We start from the raw sequence: 25873 nt of genomic DNA, 5'->3' as shown, positions 1-25873 counted from the left end.
ACACACAATCAAGGGAACAAATTCAGTGTTACAGACTTCCTCCCTCTGTGTTGGGGGCTGGGGTATGGTGACAAAGAAACCAGGACAGTCTGTCTAACTTCTTTCCTTTGCTTTCACTGCTGCACAAAGTGTGGCTCTAACTGAAAAGACGCCCTGAGGGGGTGGGGGGGGGTGAAGATGCAGGAGGTCCAGTTCTCAATCCCAGCACCCCCATGATGACCCAGCTGTTTCTCTAGACATGCTTGTGCAAACGTTAAGGAAACTTCCCAGGGAAAGGGCCATGTGATATTTTCATGGGAGCACTCCGTTGGTCTGCAAGCAGCTGGCATGGTGGATGTCAAGCTTGCCTTTTCAAGGTTTCGAGTGCTTATATTAAGTGGTTGTCTTAGATCATATGGCTCCAGTTACCAGACAAACTGAAAAAAAAAAAAAATGGAGACCTCTGGGTCACCAGTGGAGAGCAGCAAGGAACTAATCAGATTCATAAGAGTGACTCCCAGCCCGGTGTGGTGGTGCACACCTTTAATCCCAGCACTCGGGAGGCAGAAGCAGGTGGATCTCTGTGAGTTCGAGGCCAGCCTGGTCTACAAAGTGAGTCTAGGACAGCCAAGGCTACACAGAGAAAACTTGTCTCAAAAAAAAAAAATTACTCCCCTTACTGACTGCTGAGCCTATGGCTCCCTGACTGCTGAGCCTATGGCTCCCTGACTGCTGAGCCTATGGCTCCCTGACTGCTAAGCCTATGGTCCATTCTCTGCCCAGTCTACTACTGAGTTCCGTCGTTGCTGTGAACTGCCTACAGCTCACACTGCTTGTGATGAATTTGAAGTAAAGGAGTTGTTGAAGGCGCACCAAAACTGAATTCTGGTTGTAAAATGTAAAGTTTGTGCAAGAAGAAGAAGAACAGAAGTTACGTTTTCCCACACATGCTATTGAAGCATTGAGGTTTCAAGATAAGTTACAGCCGCTGTGACAGTCTGACTCTATGGCATAATACAGAAAAGCATCGGTCCTGTGCTAATGGCTTTTTTTTTTTTTTTTTTTTTTTTAAGACAAGGTCTCTCTGTGTAGCCTTGGCTGTCCTGGATTCACTTTGTTGACCAGGCTGGCCTCGAACTCACAGCAATCCGCCTCCCTCTGCCTCCCGAGTGCTGTGATTAAAGGCGTGCACCCCCAACCCCGGTAGCTAATGGCTCTTAATTGTATGTTTTTGCCATGTAAACTAAAGGAATCTGCAATGGCCTCATGTAAGAGATTTCTGATGCTATTTCTAGCCGGCTCAGCAGGTAAAGGCACCTGCTGCTAAAACCGACAGCCTGAATTGAGTCTCTGGGAAGAAGTTAATGGACTCCCTCAAGCTGTCCTCCGACTACACGCCATGCTGCAAACACGCCCACACAAACTAAACTGAAAGACAGCATTCTAAAAGCTAGAATTTCAGATGCCTTTCCAGAGGGTTTCCCTGTAGGAATAGTGACATAGGGAATTGGATCTTGTCTCTTAGAAGCAATGGACTGACTGTGGCTTGTTAGCGTAGCATCTTTAGAGCTTTGCTCGGGCACGCGTGGAGGTGAGGCCCGTACTGCAGGGCGGGTCTTTGCCTACTGTGTTCTCAGTTCCTGACTGCTTAGCGGTTCAGCCTGCGGTTTCAGCAGCAAGGTGCTGGACAGTGCTCCGATGAGAGGCTGGCCGGCAGCTGTGGGGATTTTACAAACACGCGGGGCTTTAAAACCGTGGTGCGGAAGCCAAGACCAACAAAGGGGCATCCGAACGGAGGTCAGAACGTCACAGCCATTCTTTAAAAAATGATCCAAAGGGTGGTATAGGGTGGACCAGTTGGGAACAAAACACTGGACAGATTTCAGTAGGGCGCCCACGCACAGCTCACTCGCCATGCTTCTGGGGAGGTTCTGAAGAGCTGCAGGCATCCGGATGCGTCAAAGTTAATAGCGTTTGGTTAGTGTGTTAGTTCTCGGTTTGGAGGTTTTTAACTTTGGGGCTGGGTGTGTGGTACAATGGGTGGTGCTTGCCCAGTTTTCACTGACGCCTGGGTTCGTCCACAGCACTTCACAAACAGGGCATGCGGCACACACCTGCCATCACAGCACTGGAGCCGAGGTCTGGAGGATCAGGGGTTAAGGTCATTATCAGCTACAGATTGAGGACAGACCAGCCTGGGGAGGAGGAGGAGAAGGGGGGAGGAGGAAAGAGAGAAAGAAGGAAGGAAGGAAAGAAAGAAAGAAAGAAAGAAAGAAAGAAAGAAAGAAAGAAAGAAACTTTCTTTTAGCTTTTTATTAAATGCAGGAAACATGAATCATAATTTGTTTAGACTTTTCTTTAGTCATCAAGAGACCGCAAAGGCACATAAGCAGTCAATTTATAATACATTTTTCTCCCTCTTGGAGATAAACTTGAAACTAAGGAATTAAACCTTACAAAATCTTGGAAGATTTTCTAACTGCTAATTTCAAGGAATCAAGTGCCTGTTAATTTTTTTTTTTAAGATTTGTTTTATTCCTTAATTATGTGTATGTATGTGCTGTGAAGGTGGGATGTGCCCATGGAGGGCAAAGGCATCAGACCACTCTATAGCTAGAGTTATTGCAGTCATAAACAGTCTGACCTGGTTACTAGGAAACGAACTGAGGTCCTCTGCAGGAGCAGGGCACCATGCTGTCTCTCCAGCAACTAGTCAATGACTTTAAAATGAATTACCCAGTAATTTTGGCGTCTTGCCATGGAAAGATAGTAGCATGGCCCACAAGGAAAGTGTAATATGAGTTGGGTACAGTGCACACACACACTTGCAATCCCAGCACTCAGGGGCAGAGGCAGGCGGATCGCTGTGAGTTCGAGGCCAGCCTGGTCTACAAAGTGAGTCTAGGACAGCCAGGGCTATACAGAGAAACCCTGTCTCAAAAAGCAAAGCAAAACAAAACAAAGCCAAAGTGTAACATGTAGAGTACATTCTGACCTCTTAAAGGTTTAATTCTGTAGCCATGTAAAAGTGTTGGCAACCTTGATGTGGGTGTGGGGGTATGGAGGGGGGTCAGGGAGTGGGGGTCAGGGGTGGTGGGAACAGTGAAATTATTTGCAATTAATGCACAGTATTTGAAAGTCTAGTCTGATAAAAAAAAATACCACAGTAGTATTGAAATTTGTTAAAATTTAAGTGTTACTTTTTAGCTTGCCATGAATAGTTTTAAAAGTTTCTTTTATAGTCACTCCTAGTGATGCATGCCTTTAATCCCAGCACTCAGGGAGGCAGAGGCAGTCAGATCTCTGTGAGTTCAAGGTCAATCTGGTCTACAAAGCGAGTCCAAGACAGCGAAGGCTACACAGAGGAAACCCTATCTTAACACTCTGCCCTCCCCAGTTTCTTTTATGAGGTATTTACACCCTAGTTTAATTTCGTGTCTTACTGTGGACTTACAGACGCACTGCAGTCTCCTTGGCTATGCTGCAGGCTGGTTCTAACTGTTCTGAACTCCAGTGCGCACAGGACTTCCAGACTAAATGCAATCTTGGTGAGGCTGTGCTGTCTGCGGACCTTACTACATTAGTAAGTTTCTTCAGGAAAACAAAGGATGCCTTTCTTGTTTTGTTTTTGAGGTAAAGCTCCATGTAGCCCAGGCTGGCCTGGAACTCCCTATGTTGCTGAATCTCTAACCCTCTGCCTCACTCCCTACAGGTGTGCACCACCACGCCAAATTTGGGTGCTGCTTTACATTCAGGCAATCATTACAGCCAACAATGGGCCTTAGTCACCACCATATCAACCAGTTTGATCTTGATCCATCTCAGTTTTCTGTCACTGTCCTCCTAGTGGCAATCATAACTGTCACTGTCCTCCTAGTGGCCATCATAACCGACTCCCTGGTACACTGTATCACCTCAGAGCCATGGATATTTTTATGTACCCGTAGAAACTTGTATAACAAAAACATGAAGCAAACCTAAGGAACTGCAGAAACCAATCTGTCCTTGACATATTCAATTCCACAAATGGACCAAAGCAGCCGTTCAAATGCGTCTAACGCTGCCTCTTGGGGTGGGACACTGTAACCTACCAGAACATGCCAACAAACTGCAAACTGAGAGAAGATTGTGGGAAAAGAGACCAAGCACTCGGCTCACTGGACTGCCACTGCCCAGGAATGGGCAACAGTGGTGAATGAGCTACAATAAAAATGCTCCTCCTGCCTTGCCTTCCTTGTTCTGCCTATAGATGCTGATGCAGATGTTCCTGCCACATTACTTTGTGTAAAGAGCAAAAATGAACCTTTCCAGCTTTGTCTTTTTAATAGGTGCAATAAGACCTAAAGGCTGAAAAGCCGGCTTGTAGAGTAAATTCCTTGGACCCGTAAATAAAAGTTTTCAATTCACTTACATTTCAAGGACTACTGATTGTAATTGCACCACACTGCTTCAAAGGCAAAGTGTGCACTGGGCGGCATTGGTCCAGGACTAAATACCGGTGTGAGCACAGGTGCACAGCACGTAGCTCCCAGGAGCAGAGTAAAAACACTTCCCGTCTTCAAAGGCTTCACATCCCAGCCCAGTGAGTGCTCAGTAAGCATCTGCAGTGATTTCGTTATCCGACCCCATCAGTACAGTCTAAGAAATGATTGTGGCTCAGAGTCTAACACAGAGTGAATGACTCTCCCCAGGGGATCCCCGCTCCCAACTCCTCTGGATCACAACCACGAAGTGATGGGGGATGGGGTGGTTTGCCACAGATACTGAATTGCAGGAAAGGTCAAGGTTTTGCGAAAAGCACTTAATAGCCTTGCGCTTTCCTCCGTGAAAATGACTTATGCAACGGAGGAGTTGATTTGAAGAGGGTTGTGGGCAGAGTAAGCGGTGTTCTTGGCTCTACCGCTTAACCTGCTGTATGGTCCAGAAAATTATTCTCTCTCTCTCTCTCTCTCTCTCTCTCTCTCTCTCTCTCTCTCTCTCTCTCTCTCTCTCTCTCTCCTCTCTCTCTCTCTCTCTCTCTCTCTCTCGTCATTATTTCCTTACCTGTAAAATCAAGCAGTTGACATAATTTAGTCAAGCCACCAGAAAGAGAAAGTCCCCCTTCCCCCAAGTAGATTTCTCTGTGTAATAGTTAAGATGCAGAGGGCTCTAAACTGTCTTCCTAGTTCTAAGAGGGATCCTACAATGTCAGGCTGAAGGGGGGAAACATGTTAGGCAAAAATCAACCGTGTTCTTGACAGTGAACCTCCATGATTAGAATTGTGCCAATGTGTTAGCTGATGAAACCGAAGCCCCGGCGGCGGACTAACTAAAGTGCCCAAGATCACACAGAACATGCGGGCAGCGCAGCCAAGGTGACGGTCCAGCTGGAAAAGGGTTAGGTCCCCTGCTGGAGGCTCGCGCCCAGCCTGGGAGGGGTGCAGCCTCAGCTCTCACCAGCCCTAGGAAGGCGGCGTACAGGACAGCGGTGGAGAACCAGCGCAGCATGTTCCCGGCCGGGTCGCTCCGCTGGGAGGCCACCATGGCCGGCTCGCTCTCCGCCGGGGTCTTCGCCTGGTGGAGCCGCTGTGCAGCAGCCACCGGCTCGGTACCCCCGATCTTCACGTCCAACTCCAGCTTGGCGGCTGCAGAGAGCTCTTGGTGAGGATGGACCCTCCGGGGCTCTGAGCTTCAGCTCCTCCAGGCTCCGAGGTCTGTCTTGGTATCACCTGTCTCCGCGGACCGTCCTGAATCAAGGCCTGAGGCGGCTGGACTTCGACCTTGGCCACAGCGGGCCGCTGAGAATGCTCACTCTCCATCTTGCGGAGTCGCTTGGCTGGAGTGACGGAATCAGGCCTCTGGCCAACCAAGAGCGAGAGCCAAACCGGAAGTCACGGTGGTTGCCTAGGAAACCGAACTCAACGAGTGCTCCTGCAGCCTGGCAACAGCCTCTAGAAAGGGTGTGCTGCTAATGCTCGAGGGAACAGGCTAGCACCGGCTGGAAGGTCGTCCTTACACGCGCGCCCACCCCTGTCCAGCGTCCACACCTCAGCTTTCCTGGCTGTATCACCTGTCTCCGGTGACCGTCCTGAATCAAGGCCTCAGGCGGCTGGACTTCGACCTTGGCCACAGCGACCGCTGAGAATGCTCATTCTCCATCTTGCGGAGTCGCTTGGGTCGAGTGACATACACTTGCTGACGCCCTATACCAGGCTTCTGGAGCATTATCAATCCTGCCCATACTCTTCTCTCATCTCTGCCTGGGTATCCCGAGAGGATCCAGGCGTAGAAAGAAAAGACCGTTGGCCTTCCTACTCTGATGGAAAGGTGTCCTGAGATTCAGAAGCCCAGGAACCACACAGCTCTGAGGTGGGACAGTGTCCCAATGGAACGCATCCTGAGAAATGGGAGCCCCCTCACAGCAAAGGCATTGCAGCTCCCAGAGGAGGGTGTCCCTCAGCTGAGCTGAGGAGCTCAGGAGCCTCAACCTGCCTCCATTTCTTTGCTTCTTCCCTTCTTCTCTTCGTTTGCTTCTTGGAGTCTTCCCACGAGAGAGTCGCACCAGGCAGCAAATTTCATAAAAGAGATTTCTTGGGAGGGTCCTGGGTGTGGAGGGACAAATCCACGGTTGGTTGCCCCTGCTCTCTGGAGAGGACAGCAGGGAGTTGAACAAAGGACAGGTAGGAGATTTCCAGGGCAGAGATTTCCAGAGTGAGGACTGATGAGATTTCAAATCCTGACCTTGAGGAGCTCCTGGCTTTTTTTTTTTTTTTAACCCCTTTCCCCTTCATCAGGCCCATGGGTTAGGATGGGAAGGCCTTCCCAGCCACAGGTGACTTTGCCTAGGCACCATCGCTTCAGAGCTGCTCAGGGAGGCCAGAGAGGAGGAGCCACTCCTGTGGCAGTACCTCTTGACAGCTGTAGGCTGAGGAGGGGGCTGCAGTTTTGACAGGTGACGCTATTTTGACAGCTCCTGTGGCTGTACCTTACAGTAGGTTCAGGGCAGGACAGGAAGGAGGTGTGCTGCTCAGGGACTACGTTCCCCATCTTTGTTTATTATTAATAAGCAATGGGGGGGGGGTGTTAGAAAGGGCGCCTGGGAAGGGGGGGCAGAATTATCACAAACTACTTCCTGGTGATCTGCGGCATTGAGGTATTTGAGGCAAGTTTGATCTTGGCTGTCAGGGTATAATTGGGTGTTGCAGGCCTCTGGCCCCATAGCTAGGGGCCAGTGATCCTGCAGTAACAACTGATTAAAAGTCTGATTAGAGCCAGGCAAAGCGGCACATGCCTTTAATCCCAGCATTTGGGAGCAGAGGCAGGTGGATTATTGTGAGTTCAAAGCCAGCCTGCTCTACAAAACAAGTCCAGGACAGCCAAGGCTACACAGAGAGACCCTGTCTCAAAAACAAAAACAAAAACAAAAACAAAACAAAACAAAAAGTCTGATTAGAAATCTTTTGGATCCGTTGTTGAAGAAATTCAGATAAGAAGCTTATATGAGGCAGGGTGCAGTTAGTCGGATTAAGCGAAGGAGCAGAAACACAGTTAAGAAGGGTCATATCCGGTTCCTTAGTGGCCTGTCAGCGATCCACTAGCCAGAGGCATCGAGCTGTTTTTTACCTCTGAAGCTGTCAGATCCTGTCTTTTACTCTACCCAATTGGTTAACATAAAAGCAGCATTCCTCCCCAAGGAAGAGACAAAGACCCCCTCTCTCTGCCGTTAGTAAATCTAGCCGATATGCAGAGGTTAAGGTCTGAAACAAGAGACAGTATGACAAGGAAGTGGGATCAACATTATCTAAAAGGATGTGAGGGATATTTGAGATGTTACCACATCCGGGGTGTCGTGGGTCCTTAATTAGGATGTAAAGGGTTTTTGGTTTTGTTGTTTAATCATTTGTGCAGTGACAGAAGTTGCCATCATTGAAAACTGAGCACGCCAGTTTTGGCCATTTGAGCCGTACTAGGCCAAGCTGTTTGTGGTTATAGAGTGAGGCTTTAATAAAATCTGAGACTGTGGAGGAAGAGAAAAGGGGTCGCACAGTGAACTCTGCTGAGGGAGTTTCTAGAAGCTCCAAAGTCAGAGCTGACAGGCAAAGAATCCCAAGAGGGCATGGAGAAGCTGTTAGACTTCCAGGACAGAGCCAGGAAATATGAGAGACAAGGTCACAGAGGCCCAGAGGGACTAAAGAAGAGCAGGCAGCTCTTAGGGGGAGGAGGCCAGCAAACAGGGAGGCTGGCTCCAATGGAGGGGGAGGAGCAAGTGTTTTAATAACTGGAGAGTTGCCCACATGGTGAGGCTCTGGGGAACGGAGCAAGCTCCAGGAGCCAGGGAAAGGCTCCTTCCCCAGTAGGCGAGGAGAGACAAACGGTTAGGGCAGGCAGAGGGAGGAAGCTGCTGGGTAGGCAGACTCTAGAACTTGGAACAAATGTGATAGGTGGCAGAGGCCAGCAGAGACAAATGATCCCTACAAACCTTAAGAGAGTCAAGTCAGTAACTTGAATCAGTTTGAAATGTTGGGCCGTGGGCGTGGCCGAAAGGGAAGTGTAGCACCCTCGACTTTATGCTACCTGAAGAGAGAGAACTCTGGATGGGTGGTGTTGGAGACCCTTGTGTGTTAGGAGATGGCACAGGTAGGTGGTGAAGGCAGAAGACTGTAGTAGGTGGCACGAGCCTTTTTGATTTGCATCCGGGAAGTTCAGCTGCCCCAGAGCTTGCTGACAAGGAGCCCATCCCTGCAAAGTATAGTCCAATTTTTAACTCGAATCAACAGCTGGACCTTGGAGGGTGAGACCCTATAGCCCCCAGCTGGACAGGAAGTTTAATAAGGTAGAGATGTCTGCCTGGTTAATTTGCAGGCATGGACTACGAAGGAGAAGGTCGCCTATGTATTGTACAAGCTTGGATTTAGGAAGAGACAGAGGAAGTCAGAGGCCAGAGCCTGTTCAAAGAAATGTGGGCCCCTCAGGTCAGGTTCTGGGTATAGAGCCTGGAGGGTTTCTAAGAGACATCGCAAGGGGAAAATGAGAGGGTCTGGAAGACACCGTTATCATGGATGGGAAAGGGGGAAGGAAAATGTCCCTGTAGCCTATAGTCGTGGGCATCCCCAGGACTCAGCGAGGACCAAATGAGAACTAAGCCGTTCAGTGGGTGGGCACCACACTCAGTGGGGGTCAGGAGCTTAGCCTGACTAAGCTGAAGGCACCAGGGCTTTCTTTCACAGAGGCTGGAAGGTGAGGATGAAAACTGAGTTCTATTAGTAGGGTCTCATCCGCAGGAATGGGTTGAGGGACAGAGTCACAAAAGCTGGGAGAGCCCAGAGGAGCTGCGGGATTTACAGGTAGCTCCAAGGTGAGAGTGGTGGAAGAGAGCAGGAGGGACACAATAGCCCAGTAGGACCTAAGGAAGCTGCAGGTTGCAGCTCTGAGGGTGGTGGGATGGGGGCAGGAGAAGAGCACAGGAAGAGGCAGAATAACCCAGTAGGGCCTAAGGAAACTGACCCACTGATTTTAACCAGGACTCTCTGTGGCCATAAGGGTTGGAACTATCATTTGGAGTATGGATGGTTCACAATTGGGTGCTAATTGTCAGTTTTCTTCTTCCAAGTGACTCATTTCCAAAAACACACAATATGAACTATATATAAATTTCTCACAAATTGAGGGAAATAAACATAAAACATAATGCTTTGCAGGATATCAAGATGAGACTTGATAGCCTATGACCATATGGTAGGGGAGGAGGTCCCCCTCAGTCATAGACCTAGAGGAGGGGAATAGGGTGAAAGCGGGAGGGAGGGAAGAATGGGAGGATACAAGTGATGGGATAACAATTGAGTTGTAATCTGAATAAATTAATTAAATAAAAAAACCATAATGCTTTGGTTCATCTCTTTCCATTTTACAAAAGAGAAAAAGAGAAACTACCAAGCCAGGCATGGTGGCACACGCCTATAATCCTAGCACTTTGGGAGGCAGATCTCTGTAAGTTCGAGGCCAGCCTGGTCTACAAAGTGAGTCCAGGATAGCCAAGGCTACACAGAGAAACACTGTCATGGAAAACAAAAACAAAAACAAATAAAAAACACAAAAACTACCAAACAACTTTTTTTTATTAAAAAAAAAATTGTAACCACTCAATTCCATCCTCCTGTTCTCCTCACCCGTGTAGGTTCCCAGCATGAGGACGTTAGCCTCTCCGCGTTTGGCGCGAGGACATTAGCCTCTCCGCGTTTGGCACGAGGACGTTAGCCTCTCCGCATTTGGTGCACCTTGCTTTTCTAGCTTCAGCTGCTTGGCGTCCCTTTCTTCCCAGTTTTTCTTATCAGTTCCCAAACCTCCGCCTCTTAGTCTTCACAACAACTCTTCCAGGTCGTGTTTAAAGCCCGCCTTAAAACTTTCAGTGGAAGTCTCTGGAACATCAAGGTGATGATTGACAACAGGGCCTTCAAAACTGCTCGGCTTCAGTGGCCTGTGCCAAATCCCAGGATTTGGGGGACTGAGGCAAAAGATTCTTGAATTTGAGGCCGGTGCTGGCTAAGGAAGAAAAGCTTCTCGAAAAGCAAAAGTAAAAAACCAGATTCTGGCATTCTGGAGAGAGAGTAGCTTGGGACTTATTTTAATTGAAGCATACATGTCAGTTGGGTTTTTGTTGTTGTTGTTTTTATTTTGTTTTTTTGTTTTTTTGTTTTTTTTTTTGGCAGTACTGCAGATCAAACCCAGGGTCTCCCAGAGGCTGGATAAGCACTTCGTGCAATCTAATCATTGGTTACAGGGTTATGTGCTAAGGTAGAGCTGAGGCCAACGTAAAGAGCCACCAGGACAACTGGAAGGATGGGACTAATTCCACTTGGGAGGGTTTTAGAATGTTCTAGAGAAGGTGATGTTTCAAATGGGCTTTTGAAGGTTAAGTGGCTTTTATACATAAGAGTATGGTGAGAGAAAGCAAAGACTAGTGCAAATATACAGAGAGGTGTGAGGACACTGTCTGCAGGCCAGGCTGCGCCAGGAAGAGGGACAGGGCTGCTGCCTTCATAGACGTCACAGGCGATAGAGAAGGCTGGCCTTAAGTGATCGGTTATACAGCTTAGTAACCATTGCATTCGAGAGAAGGACAGAAGCTATGACGTAAGGGCAGCTACTTTAATTGGTCTTTGGAAAGGCGCCTTTCAGAAAACAGTGAAATAAAGGGTGTATAAAACAGAACGGGAGTTGATGTGGGAGAAGTTGGCTAGGTCTACACCGCAGTAGCTTTGATTGCTGGAACTAAGCAACACACTCCTGCGTGTGTGTGGAGGACGAACACAGGCAAGCCATTTTGTAGGAACATCAAGCTTTACAGTAACTCACCTTTTGTGCCTCAAACTAAGCTCATCCCATCTTCTGCAAACCTTTCCCCACTGAGGTGGGTACCACCTGCTGTCCCCACCCTGATGCTTTCTTCTGTCCGTCTCCTCAATGTATCACCAAGTCCTGCCAAGTTTATTTCTATAGCTATCTCTAAATCTGCCTTCTTCATCAAAAGACATCAAATTTAAAGGTCTAATAGACTTATATGGACTATAGCAGAATTGGGTAATGTCCAGTTCTGTAAAGTTGCAGTTCTGGTGGGCAACCAGCAGCAGGAGCAGCAGCCTCTGGCCAAAAGCTTGTAGGGAGGTAGCCCATCCCCCATCCCACAGCACTGGGATTTTCACTTAACAATCTTATAGCTTCTGGGAGCATCTTTTTCTGCCCACACAAGGCCTCCCCACCCCCACCCCCACCCTCTCTCTCTCTCTTGCTCTCTTTCTCCCCCTCTCCCCTTCTCTCTCCTCTCTCCTCTCTCTTCTGAGACAGGCTTCTCTGTGTAGCCTTGGCTGTCATGGACTCGATTTGTAGACCAGGATGGCCACAAACTCACAGAGATCCACCTGCCTCTGCCTCCTTGAGTGCTGGGATGAAGGCGTGCACCATCATGCCTGGTTTAGGGTACCATCTTTCTTTCTTTCTTTCTTTTTGGTTTTTCAACACAGGGTTTCTCTATGTAGCCTTGGCGCCTTGGACTCACTTTGTAGACCAGGCTAGCCTGGAACTCACAGAGATCCACCTGCCTCTGCCTCCCAAGTGTTGGGATTAAAGGTGTGTGCCACCACCACCCAGCAGGGCACCATCTTTCAAACACTGTTGTTTTTATATTAACAGGCATTGGCTATTGGAAGATTCTCACCCCCGTGTTCTGTATCATCTGTGCCTTAGCTAACCATGCAGTTGTCAAGGAGTTCACAGCTGTGCTTGGTTTGTGCATACACTGTGAGCTGGTTTCCCATTTGTGCATGTCTTTCCAGTGCTTTGCTAAGTCAACAAAGTACTCAGGGGTTATCCGTGTATCACCTAGGAACTAAAAACTTTATGAAAATGGTGAACAAAACTGTGGCAGGCCCACCACCATTCCACTTGCTCTCAGGAGCCAGGAGCTAAAAAGATAAGAAAAATATCAGCAAGGCCCAACACAACACGGCAGATTCCATTGCTTGTATCAATTGCTTCCTCAGAGAGTTAATGTTGGGATGCAATAATACTAATTATAGAAGAAGAGGTCATGAATTCGGGGGGGGGGGGGCTGAGGGTGGACATGGGAAGAGCTGGAGGGGGAGAGGGGTAGAAATGATGTAAACAGAGTCACATACGTGAAAATTAAAAATTACATAAAGACTAATGCTGGATACAGCAGCACAAATTAGAAGCTCTATTTTAGAAAGCTCTCCACAACCCACATTCTCCACAATCCACCTTGCCTCTTCAATCTGGGTGGTTGCCACAGGACTTCCATAAGTGTTCCCATCTCCAGCAAGCTTGGGCGAGCTGGGCTTGTTCTATTCTGATCACCCTGGGCCCGAAGGGAGCATGGCTATGCTTTCACCTGCTATGCCATTCAGAGTTTGGCAGTCTTTGGCTCAAGCTGTGGCCAGCTGCTGCCGCTGGCTACATGGCTGCAGAGAGGACCCTGGACTCACCAATGATTTCCACTGCCCGTCCCTGGTGCTTAGTGTCTCCACTGTACAGCTCTACCCTTTATTTCCACATTGAACTTTCGTGCTGGCTTTAATCAATCCCTCAGGCTCTGAAGCTCTGAATTCACCTACATACTTTTTTTCTTCAGAGACTCCAGGTCATTACAAATCTTATCTCAATTTTTTTCCCTCATAGTAACTTAAGCCCTTCACCTGCTTTTTCCTTTTTCCGTTTCCCTTTTCCTTTTTCTTTAGCACATTATGAAGCTAATTTCCACACCAATCTAAATCATCCAAATCTGCTAGAGCCTCTCCCGCCCCATAAAGATCAGATCCCACCAAAGCTGGTGCCAGCCCCTAGGTCTTTGCTGAGCCAACTTCTTTCTTAACTACCCCTCCCCCACCCCCACCCCACCCTTAAGCAGTCTTATTTGCAGTAAACCAAGCAATGAACACTGCTTATGCATGCCTGCTTCTTCCAGAATTCCTGTTATTAGAAAAAGAATATTGGGAAAAGCTAGGTGTGGTGGTGCACGCCTTTAATCCCAGCACTTGGGAGGCAGAGGCAGGTGGATCGATGTGAGTTCGGGGCCAGCCTGGTCTACAAAGTGAGCCCAGGACAACCAAGGCTACATAGAGAAACCCTGTCTCAAAAAACAAAAACAAACAAACAAACAAACAAAAAGAATATTGGGGTTGCACAAAGAAACACTTGGAAAATAAACAACAACAAAAAACAACAGCAAGGTAATTTCTTGTAAAAAGGGAAACTGGGCAAGCAAGAAATACCCACAGCCAAGATAGCCTCTGTTTAAAAGAACTGCTTTAGGGAGCTTAGGGGTTTTTTATTGGCTCAGGTTCATCCCCTCCCACCCCCCACCCCCCACCCCTGGTCTATTCCCAATTGGCTAGTTTGGAAAGCAGCTCCGAAGGAAAACAGGAAGAGACTGGCTGCTATGATCAAGTTTAGGACCACAACACAGCCTTTGCATAAACAAGAGTCTCACCAGGTGCGAGAGAGTAAAAAGTTTGATCTCATTTGTATAAAAATCTTATGAGGTTGGGGATAGGTCCTTGGCAGCCTAGCCACCTTTGGTTTAAAAAAAAAAAAAAAAAAAAAAGCTGTTTCTAACACTGTCTTTCCTCTATGTTCTCCAGCCCCTCGTGTTCATGGGGTCAATAACACTGTCAATAACGCCCTCTAATGGCTCAGATGAGCCAGTGCATCTGCCTGATTTTCCCCATATTACCTCTAACACGTAGCCTTTGTCTCAAGTAGTTATATTGATGGTCTGTGTCCACAGCTCTCGGACTCGTTCTGTCTGTCTCCTGTGTCAGCTTCATTAGCCAGGCTGTGAGTGGCTCTTATTCCCTGCTCACAAGTATTTCCTAATTCAAGCAGTTTGCTGGTAGAAATGTCCTTGGTTACCATCGTTTTCTGTCTGGATCTATTCTTACGACAGCTTGTCGTACCATGGGTTTCCCCTCCTGTTAAAGGCCAGTCCTGGGGACCGTCACTGTTACCGCGACTCTGCAGCCTCTCTCCCCACTGTCCAGTTCTTCCTATGGCTTCTAAGGCTTGGCATGCCAGGAAGGGCTGTGTAGTGCAGATCTAATTTGCACTCGTTTTCTAATGCCCCCCAAGCCATAAGAAACAGCACGCCAGCGCACTCCCTTCTCCCTCTCTAGTTTTCCTCTGTGGGTTCAGGGACAATTCTTCCCTTATGAGTACAAACAAGTTCCATCTGGGCGAGCAGCTCAGCCTCAGTTCCAAGGCTTACTGCCCAGAGCAAGAACTGTGTGTGTGACTGCCGCCTTTAATCCCAGCACTCAGGAGGCAGAGGCAGGCGGATCTCCAGGTTCCAGGCCAGTCTAGTATCAAGACTGAGTTCCAGGACAACCAGGGCTACACAAAGAAATCCAACCTGAAAACAAAAACAAAAACACAAAAACAAACAAAGCAAAACAAAACAATCACGTGACTGATGTCACACAGCTCACTCACAATCCCACCCCATATGTGACACTTTTACAAACTGATACGTTCTTTAGCTGCATTCATCAAAGAGGCTGGCTATGTCTTACCGCATAGAAGACAGGCACCCACGTCTTTAACCCATAGCAGGGGCAATTGCAACTGCCGCTGCGGCAACAACATGACCTGGGGAGTAACAGCCATACAGGGGTCTTCCTTGTGGGAGCTGCACCTTTAGTCAGACAGCCTAACTTCAGGTGCAGCAAAAACTCCTCTCAGATTCATTGTTGTGTCCCTTAGATGCACAAACATCTACCTACCCAGGACAAGGCACCAACAACAAACCAAAAACAAAGAACCCACCCAACTTTAGCCTGCTTATGGTGACAGGAACATGGGTGGCTTACGGAAGCACTTGTGAACAGCTATACCACTGAGGAAGATGCGTCCAAGGAACTACTAACTTTGTATGACTCCTAGGGGAGTACATGGGTCTTCTGAGACTGTGCTCCCCACCCCTACATCATGCCAGAAAGTTAATGGGCCCAATTTTGCACATGTCTATGGGTAGGCAGGCCTAGAGGACAACCGCCCACAACATAGTCAGCTAAGGTAGACAGCCTTGTGTCAGTCTTGACTGCCTACTTGATTAGACCAAGCAGGCAATGCGGCTTGTAAAGCCCACTTCTTGGTGCATCTGCGAGGCCACCTCCAGAGAGGAGGAACGAAGGAAAGATCCTATCCACATTCAGGGAGGGCCTTCCATTTATTGAAAGTCTAGCCCGAGTCTTGCTATTACTAGGTTCGATACGGAGGGATATTATTTGCTTCTGTATTGTGGAGTGCCACTGTTTCCAGGCTCTTGGTGCAGACACAGAAACGCAGGTAATAAAGGCACACGACTTCGTTCCCATCAACTGAGTTGGTTCTAGCCTTCCACCTTCCTTATGAACCTCTCTTCTCCAACAGTGAGAGACCTAGCTCCGACTTTCCTTAACACAGTATACTTCCTCTCCCTAACCTGTGTAGGTAGAAGCAATCCTGTCTTGGCCCTGACATGGCCTGCCACCCACCTTCTCTGTGGTCCTGACTCTCACAATGTGGCTATTTCCCAGGAAATGTTTAAAAACACTAAGACAAAACCAACAAACTCCCGTGGAGAAGATGAGAAACATATACCAGCAAACGGTTAAGTACGTATTTCGTGCCAGGTACTTTTCAAAGTACTGCAGATAAAAATGATAAAACTGACAAAAGGCTTTGGGCTTATAGAACTGAACGGTCTAGTGGGAAAGGTAAATAAAAAGATAAAAATATGCTGGTGGCAACTGCTAAAGACAAACTCAGTCGGGAAGGAATGTGACTTGTCAGGAGTTGCTCGCTGAGAATTTCACAGAGGAGACTTTTGAGGAAAGAGCCAAAGAATGAGGGTGAATCCAGGAGGCTCCCTGGTGGGAGAGCCCTCCCTCCCCTCCCAGACAGGAGGCCAGCGTGAAACAGGAGGGGAGAGCAGGAGAAAAGGGCAGGAGACAGAAGATGGGAGGATGTTTGCAAGGACTTTGGTCTCCAAGGGGAAACAGGGACCAGAGAATGATTTTGGGCCAAGATGACTTTATCTGACATTTTGATTGGATTGTTCCGGCTGCCAGGCAGCAAACAGACCACAGGGAAGCAAAGCACATCCATTATGACTTGTCTCCACGTGGGGAGGGGAGAAATTCTGGATATGTTTGGGACAGAGCCAACAGGGCTTGCTGGTGTACCTTTAGTGGATGTGAGAGAAATATGGCAGCCGAGGTGGGTGCTTTCAGTCCACACAATTATAAAGTCACCACAAAGTGAAAGACACAACCATAAGAGCTCAGTCTGGCGGCCATAGATTAAACTATTCTTGATAGTCCTGTTATTGAGTCATTAATGTGAAAAACACAAGGCTGGGGAAGTCAAGGAAAAGAGGCTATGCCAGCAAACAGAAACCGAGGCCAAGAGGGTATGAAGGTGTTCTAAAAGGAGGTGTCTGGCTGGGCGTAATGGCACATGTTGTGATCTGGCCCCTTGGGAGACTGAGGCAGGACCCCAGCATGAGCTTCAGGGAGCATCTGTCTCAAAATAGCAATGGTGTCTCAAAGGAGTCTGTGTGTCCAAGGTTAGGTCCTGATGCGACTCCAATATTCAGAAGATGAATAGGATACAGGAAAGGAGTGGTCAGAAACCAGAAGAAACAAAACAGGTAGGTTTGGTGTTCTGGAAGCCTAATTCAGAGATGCAGGACTGATCCACATGCCCACATGTTAGTCACTGAAATAAAACGAGACACTCAAAGTAACTGCCGGGGCTGGGTGTAGGCAGTGGGAGGCGAGGCTTCCCTTAGCACTGTTAGACCCCGTCAAGGCAATCCCTCCCCTGAAAAATGACAATAGCAAAACATACTGGGGAGACACAGCATAAAACACACACACTCTACCTTTTTTCAACACACTGCTCACTTCAGTAATTCCCCTGCCCCAGAATTCCATAAATACAATCACAAGGTCTTACAGAAATTTGCTAAAAATTTTATTGCATTTATTGAGAATATCACATTTCCTTATAGTAAAAGGACTGCATTCTCCAAATTACAAAGCACTCTTCATTTAAAAGGTTTTGGTTATCTATATATTAAATATATAAATCACATTTTTAAAAAATCAATTATAAATTATATTATTCTAAAAGAAACAATTTCTCAAAACTAGGAAAATACCCACGCTGGTCAAACCCAGCAGGACCCTTTCACACAGTCAGCTATATTTATACAGCTATTGGGTAGGCTGGCACCCTCTGTAGGAGGAAGAGAGAGAGGAGTGGGGTTGGAATGGAGGGAAAAGGCTCACACATGAAGCAATAGGTATATTTGGAATATTAGGGTTTGCCAAGAGAGTTTTGAACTTTCAAGACATACAAAATAATTAAAAATTTTTTTTTCAGATCAGCATAAGATAAAATAAGTAGACAAGAAGGCCAGATGCCAAGATTTACTTAGAACGCCCAGGCTTTTTCTTAATACTGCAAAGTTCAATCTGTTGTAGCTATAACGTTCAAGTTAAAATGGACTGGTGGAAGAAGCTGATACGATGCAAAGGTATCCAGCATGGTGCGGTGCCTTCATAGCTGCTGCAGGAGGAACTACGAAATATAGCCAGTAAGACCCCAGCGCCCAGAACTCAAGATAACCAGCCAGAGCCCAGCAGAGTCAGCTGAGAGTACATGGCCTTCCTAGGTATAAAGGCAACAGTGGTAATGAGTTATTCTTATCATTCTTATAAAAATAGTTGAGGCAAAGTCTGTGAAAGAAAGGAAGGCTAAACTAAACCCCATGACGTCCCATTGTCTGAATCTTGCTTACAGAGCACGTGGACTGGGACCTGCATGGACTCTTCGGTGAGTCTGACGCCGTCATAAGCATGATGCTGAGGTTTGTGGACAGCTTTGGTCTATGTTAAATCTAAAAGATGAGCAATCATAGTTACAAAAACATTTTTTTTTCAAATTACAAAACAAAAAAACTAGGCAAGTAACTCACCCAAATTTTAAGACCAATGACTCCAGAGAAAGGACTTAGGCTGAAAAACAGTTAAGTAGCTCAAATGTTCAAACTATCTCCTCGGCCAAATCCAATTAAAAGCTATTACTTGCCTTTTTTTTTTTTCTTTTTACTTTTACTTCTTGAAGTGAGTCTGGGGCTTTGAGCATGCGGGGCAAGTGCCTTACCACTGTGCTATCTCCTCGATCCATGAATAATTTTAAATGGCCCACTCTCTGCTAGAAATCACTGAGATGGGATTTTCTTTAAAGTTATTCTCTTGGGAGGCTGTGTTCATTACAATTTGGCGAGCATTTTCTTGTAAATAGAACTTAAATCTTAGGTGTTAACAAAAACCAGTAATAGCTTCAGAGGCAAACTTTCTCAGATACATGTACAAAATACACATATGGTTTTGTTGGTTACACACATTTTCCGCTGTGTTACATGTATTAAAAAAAGGAAAAGAAGAGGGGGCAGGGGGGCTGGATAGGTGTCTTGATAGTTAGAGTGCTCTTGCAAAGGACCCGAGTTCTTTCCCCAGCAGTCACAGGGTGGCTCACAAGTCCTGCAAAGGGCATATGATACTTTCTCCTGGCTCTGCAAGCACTCTATTCATGTGGCAATACATCCAAGCAGCCAACACACACACACACACACACACACACACACACACACACACACACACACACACCAAATTTTTAATTGAAAACATTTTGAAAGGAATATGAAGCTTTATAGTGATTTTTAGTAGAGGCATCGGCATTGTGAGAGGTCAAAATACAACACTATTAATAAACCCTAGGCCCTTAAGACAACATTGTGGGTACAGACTATGTTATAAAAGTCACCTTCACTCATTAGGAAAGATCTTGGTAGAAACATTTACATGTTCACACACATCCAAAACACTTAATGGGGCTTGAGAGATGGCTCAGCAGGTAAAAGTGCTTACAGCTGCTAGGTGTGGTGGCACACGCCTTAAATGCCAGCTCAAGAAAGGCATAGGCAGACACCTTTCTTGAGCTAGAGGCCAGCCTGGCCTACACAGTGATTTCTAGGCCAGCCAGGGCTACATGGGGAAACCTTGTTTCGGCAGAGGAAAGAGCATTCACTTCTCTAGCAGAGGACCAGAGTTCAGATCCCAGCACCCACAGGGAGCGACTCACAAACGCCAGAAACTCTGGCTCCAAGGGCTACGGTGGCCCATTCTGGCCTCTGTGGGAACCTACAGAAATATGTATATACATAAATACAATAAAATCTTTAAAAATAATTTAAAGTTGTCAGTAGTCACTGAGACGCTGAGAAAGGTTACATACTGTAGAGTAACCACCTTTCCCAGGCTCTGGCTGGCTTCTCAGATCTAACACGGTGTCTCGACGTTATTTTGAGCTGAGAGTCTTGACAGCGTACAAGCTGCATTGTGACTCTCCTGTCAAGCCACTCTTCTTCCAGAACTCACTGAAACTGAAAGGCACCTGTGTTTAGATGAGGTTGGGGACTTGTGGGTTGCCACCTATGCTACTGTTAGACGTGGTGAAAGAATTCTGTAAGACAAAACGCATTGTGATAGTCCCTATTCATCTCAGGAAACAGCACCTCGCTCCCACGTGCTAACCCCACATGACTGTATCTCAACACTCAGGGAGACAGAGGCCAGGAGTGGTAGGGCACAGCATCAATCCCAGCAGTCAAGAGGCAGAGGCAGGTGATCTTTGTAAATTCGAGGCCAGCCTGGTACATTGTGAGTTCTAGGTCAGCCAGGGCTACATGGTGACCCTGTCTCACAAGCAAAATAAAACAAAAGCAAACAGGCAAAACAGAAACCACCGAAGGAGACAGAGACAAGAAGGTTGTAAGCCCTGGGCCAGCCTGGTAGACACACTGAGACCCTGTTTCAAAAACAAAACAAGTTTGAAAGGCAAACATTTAAAAAATCTTTACAACGTAAGATTTCTGTTTTAGAGCTGTTCCTTCTGTAAAATTAGAGGCAGAGCAATGTCTATATTAACCCCTATGGTGAGGGTACAGCTCAGTTAAATAAAATGCCACCCTTGAACGAGACCCTAAATTATTTTTTAAAAACCCAAAACCAATAAACCTCACCCCTGTTCTTATAATGACAGCTTCAATGATCTCAGTTGTATATTTCTGTTGACTTTTAAATATTTCTTTTTACGTATGTGTGTATATGCCTAAATGTAAGGATGTGAGCCATGTGTATGCAGGAGCTCAGAAGAGGGTGTTGGGGCTCCTGGAACTGGAGTTATAGGCAGTTGTGAGCCACCGTGTAACTGCTGGACACTGAACTCTGGTCCTCTCTAAAAGCAGGAAAACGCTCTTAGCTGCATAGCCAAATCTCCAGGGCCTTTGCTTTTTAAGGTACTAACAACAATGACGTCAGTGAAAGGCTTGCTAATGTACTATGTCAGCATGCTCAAACTGTTCCCTAAATGTTTAAATCCCAGCTGAGGCTGGCAGGTCTTTGTGAGCTCAAGGTCAGCAGGGTCTATACAGTGAGTTCCAGGACAGCAAGGGCTGTAGAGTAAAACCTTGTCTAAAACAAGAAAGAAAAGAACAAGAAAGGATAATATGGTTAAAATTAAATCTTTCCTCCTGAAAGAGAACCTTTTGCAAACAAACTGCCAAAGACCCTTCAGTTTTTGGGGTTTTGTTTTTGTTTTTTTTCAAGAAAGGGTTTCTCTGTGTAGCCTTGGCTGTCCTGGACTCGCTGGCCTCGAACTCACAGCGATCTGCCTGCCTCTGCCTCCTGAGGCCTGGGTTTAAAGGCGTGTGCTACCACGCCCGTCGACCCTTTCAGTTTAAGACAGAAAATCAACTGGGACTAGTAGGCTGGAGCTGGGCATGGTGGCACACACCTGTGGCTCCTCCGCTTAGGAAGCTGAAGTCAGAGGCTCTGATGTCTCAGCTTCTCCTGGACCACACAACATGACTGTCTCAAAAAAACAAAAACAAAAACAAAACAAACAAAAACAACAACAACAACAACAACAAAAAACCCTAAAAGAGCTCTGTGAGTTTGAGGCCAGCCTGGGCTACATAGTGAGTTCCAGGTCAGCTTGGGCTACTTAGTGAGACCTTGCCTTAACAAAGAAAACACCTGTGTATATAGCACAGTAAGCTTATGCCTTCAAAAATCAAAATTACAGCCACTCATGGCAGCCCACCCCTGCAATCCCAACACAAGCCTGAAGCTGCAGGACAGAGTGGAAGGCCAGTCTGATGTACTTAGACTCCATCTCACAATAAATAAATAATAAATAAATTACAATTACCCTAAACCCATTAAAATAAATTGTACACTTGGCATGTAGGCTGTGAACTCTCCCAAGATGATAGGTAAGAGAGCTGTTACCAGGAAGAAAGGCTCCAGGCTTTCGACTGACAGCCCTGCTTGCCCCACCCTCTGCCCTCCCTGCTTGCCCCACCCTCTGCCCTTCCTCCCAACAAGAACAAGTGTACAGTCTCTCCAGGCAGCCCCATCTATCCACAGGGGCAGAGAGGAAGGCCCGCCATTTTAACAGCAACAGAAGGGGGAAAACCAGGCAGGGAGATAATAAGATTAAGTTTCATCTTCCAGATAACTAAGAAATAGACAGATACTGGAAATTTCGAGGGAAAAATAATGTTCTTTTCATATGAACCAGCAAGCTACATTCAGCTATGACTTAATATCTATCTAGGTTAATGATTTAAATATACTTTAAACTTGAACTTTTAAAGGTCTAAAATATAATTTCAAAGCTATAAGAATGTGTTCCTGTTTTAATAAGTGAGTAATGGTCACAGGCCAACTTTGGTTTTTAATTTTTGGTCCTCAAAGCTAATAGCTTGCTTTCTACAGTCTGGACACAAATGGGGGAAATGGTGAGAATTAATACAGAGCACATGGCAAATAAATACATTAATTTTCCAGTCAAAGAAGAGGCGCATACACAATATGTATCGAGAGATTCTATCGCTTGGTAACATTGGAGTCTCTTCTCAGCTTGTGAAGTAAATTCCACGACGTCCGGAGAGTGAAAGCACCTGCCATCAGGCCCCTCAATATAACCCTGTCACTGGCACAATATTGTACACACAAATGTAAATTTTTGCTAAGCATTTTTTTTTTGAAAATTTAGGGGTCGGTTTTTATAAGTATATTTAACATTTTAAAATCATTCATTCCATAAGTCAGTTTAAGCAATTATTTCTATCAGACGTTTTTCTAATGGATAGAACAGTTCTTCATTACCTACAAGCTGTATCCATCCCACCAGCTGATGACATGCTCAATAAGACGCCTAGATACAGTGCTAATAAATCCAGAAGTCAGAAAAACTCTGCATTCAAATTGTCAGGATCTCTTCCATACATCTGCTTTACTTTATTGTTTATACAAAATCAGAAATGTGGGGTGTCTCCAGCTGTGGGAGTAAAACACACTACAAACCAAAGGGAATGCAGGCCAGTGGAAGAAACGCCTGACTGCTGCCTGTGAGAGGACACTTGCCATCTACAGCGTACTCTGTGGGCATGCAGTAGCATCTGCTCCCAGCAGGTCCCTCGACACTGCAGCACGTCAGGATCTCCGAATTTCATAGCTGAAATCATTTAACAGACTTGAGGTTTAGGTTGGCCTCTCATTATGTAGGATCCAGGCTTAAATTTTGCAAAAAGTTCCAAAATGCAGAAGGAAGTAAAACACTGGAACTAAAGACGGAAGCAACCAACAAAATGCTTCTGGTGTGCACCAAACTGCTGCCCCCACCCAGCACAGCTCCTAGGATGCTGTAGCTGACGGCATCTGAGGCTTCCAAGGCTGCTCCTTACTGAGAGAGCTTTGAATGCTCATGTTTGACTTTCAGACATGTTTGCCTGTAACAGTCTCTTCTGTCAGATTCCTGAAAATATCAAAGCTATTTGGGGAGAGAAAATAGTCCTTGTAGTCATAAAGGTTATATTTCCCATTTGTGCTATTTCAAGGATGATTAAAAAAATAAGAAATTTGAAATTCATATAAAAGGAAAACTGGCTTAAAATTCGAAAGCAAATCCAGCCAGGTGGAGGTATATACGGCATTAAATAATAGAGTCAGATTCCTTTTTGAAGATCCCGGTTGAGCCTGACAGTAGAGAGTTCTGGTTCTCCAACATTTTCTCCATCTTCTCCCCTCCAGTGGCTTTCCTCATCTCTCTTTGCTTCTTACTGTGGATCCACGGGATTAAACACAGCACAACACCTCCAAGAAAGGGAGGGATTCCGGCGAGGTAAAAGGCCTCGTTGTAGGAGCCCAGTTTGTCATGAAGGAACCCTGGAAATGGAGACAGCAGCTGTCACAAAGAGAGGAAAGTCTGGCTCTCAGATCAGCCACAGTGACAGCAGGCCCAGCTCAGATAACAGATTTGAAATGCAAACCTTTTCAGATATGAAGAAGAAGAAGAAGGAGAAGGAGAAGGAGAAGGAGAAGGAGAAGGAGAAGAAGAAGAGAAGGAGAAGAAGAAGAAGAAGAAGAAGAAGAAGAAGAAGAAGAAGAAGAAGAAGAAGAAGAAGAAGAAGAAGAAGAAGAAGAAGAAGAAGAAGAAGAAGAAGAGGAGAAGAAAACCTCTTATTTTAAATTTTACACACAATATAGGTTGTACCAAAACACCACTTGTGGAAAATATCTGCAACTAGGCTTTGCCACTCCCAGGCCTATCAGAGGCCACCCGGAACATTCAAACACATGGTGTAACAGCTCTTGTTTCAGCTGAAGGTGGGCGGAGCCCGCAGAGCCAAGCTCTCTAAAACATCCACACCTCAAGTTGGTCTCATTCAGCTTTAACAAGAAACAACCAAAACATGAAAGGCTGTAACTCACTCCAAGAATACTCCCCACCAACCTAGCTGTCAATAGATAGCCTTATTAAAATTGAGAAGGAGCCAGAAGATGGTGGCGTGTGGCTTTAATCCCAGCACTCAGGAAGCCGAGGCAGGCGGATCTCTGAGTTCGAGGTCAGCCTAATATACAGAATGAGTTCTAGGACAGCCAGGGCTACACAGAAAAGCTCTTGTCTTGAAAAACAAACAAATAAACAACACAAAACAAACAATGAGGAGAAGCGTACAATGGGCTATTAGTATATAGCATTTTACATGTTACATAAATAAATGAGGTTTAAATATCTTACAAAAAATAAATGAGGCTTAGGATCCAAAGTAGAAAATGCTATAAATAAGTACAATTACTATAGAGCTGTTATATTTACCTGCAACAGGAGGACCTACGGTCATGGGTATAGACATGAATCCAAGTAGAAATCCAATCGCTTGGGAAGCATCCTGCGGACCAACTAACTCAAAGGCAATGGGGGCCATGATGGAAATGAAGCATCCATCGAAGAGACCCATGATGAGGCAGACAGCAATGAGGGCTGAGAAGACACTGCACAGCGGAATCATCATAGACATCAGGCCGATGAAGAAGAAGGAGAGTACCTAGGGCAGATGGCTTCACGTTAACTCTACTTCCTCCTGAGTCCACAGAGAATCAACTTGTCCTCTCGTTGTTCCTTACTGTTTTCATGAGGGAACAAGAATGTAACCATTTTATATAGTAATTTTCCTTCCCAGCCTGCGCATTCTTTAGTCACAGTTTATAAATATATTATGTATGCATATATATAATACTTAGACTAGATATTGTAAAGCTTTTAGAGGTCAATGCTGTTGGCCCACATTTATTCTTCAAGTCCTTGATTATTTTTTAACCCATGACACCATTATGCTTTATAGGTAAATACTACATATTATATCTGGGCACTTCGGCATTAAGGTTCAGAATATTTATTTTCAGCCACCAAACATCTTAGGGTTAAGGTAATTAATTCGGTCAAACTCCTGATTTTGCCTGCTGTTTGGTAAGCGTTATGCTATATAGAGGTTTACGCAGCGAATAAGCTTAATTCTTTCTCTTAGGTTCTGGAAAGGGCAATTAAATAAATAAGTACAAATGAAATGTTTAGATGACGCCATAGTCACATATGTAAAATGCAGTGGGCACAGACAGTAGGGAGAGCCGACACTAGTGACCTGTAAAGAAATAGCTAAAGCTGGCCAACTGGCTGCGTGTGCCGCCTACACTCATATTTCCAGGAAATGGAGGCAGGAGAATCAATGGATTAAGGCCAGCATGAACTATATGCTGAGGGCCTGCCTCAGAGATAAAACGAAGAGCCAGTGAGACGGCTCAGCCAGTATGAGTTCTTGCCGCCAAGGCTGATAACCTGAGTTCCAGGCCCAGGACCCCATGAGAAAAGGAAAGAAACAATTCTTGGAAGTTGTCTTCAGCCTTGGGAAATCCTGAACAACCAATCAGAAGAAGGGACATGTACATAG

General features: G+C 46.1%; 1 protein-coding gene across 2 annotated transcripts in view; it reads right to left on the bottom strand.

The window, feature by feature from the left end:
- The window catches only part of Slc16a10 (solute carrier family 16 member 10), a 145247-nt gene that overhangs the window by 10854 nt on the left and 108520 nt on the right, over positions 1–25873 (bottom strand). Inside the window, exons 5-6 of one of the 2 annotated variants that reach the window (XM_051164484.1) lie at positions 24745–24973; positions 23282–23810 (exon numbers count right to left, since the gene is read on the bottom strand). The exons of the other annotated variant lie outside the window; for it this stretch is intronic. Coding sequence (XP_051020441.1) covers positions 23578–23810; positions 24745–24973 — 462 coding nt within the window. The 3' untranslated portion in view covers positions 23282–23577. Of the gene's footprint in view, positions 1–23281; positions 23811–24744; positions 24974–25873 lie in introns of those variants that run through there. 2 annotated transcript variants of the gene reach the window in all.

The sequence above is a fragment of the Acomys russatus genome, chromosome 21 (genome assembly GCF_903995435.1).
Source record: "Acomys russatus chromosome 21, mAcoRus1.1, whole genome shotgun sequence".
Lineage (NCBI taxonomy): Eukaryota > Metazoa > Chordata > Mammalia > Rodentia > Muridae > Acomys > Acomys russatus.
The sequence above is the reverse complement of the archived record's forward strand: the minus strand, read 5'-3'. Positions and strand labels throughout refer to the sequence as shown.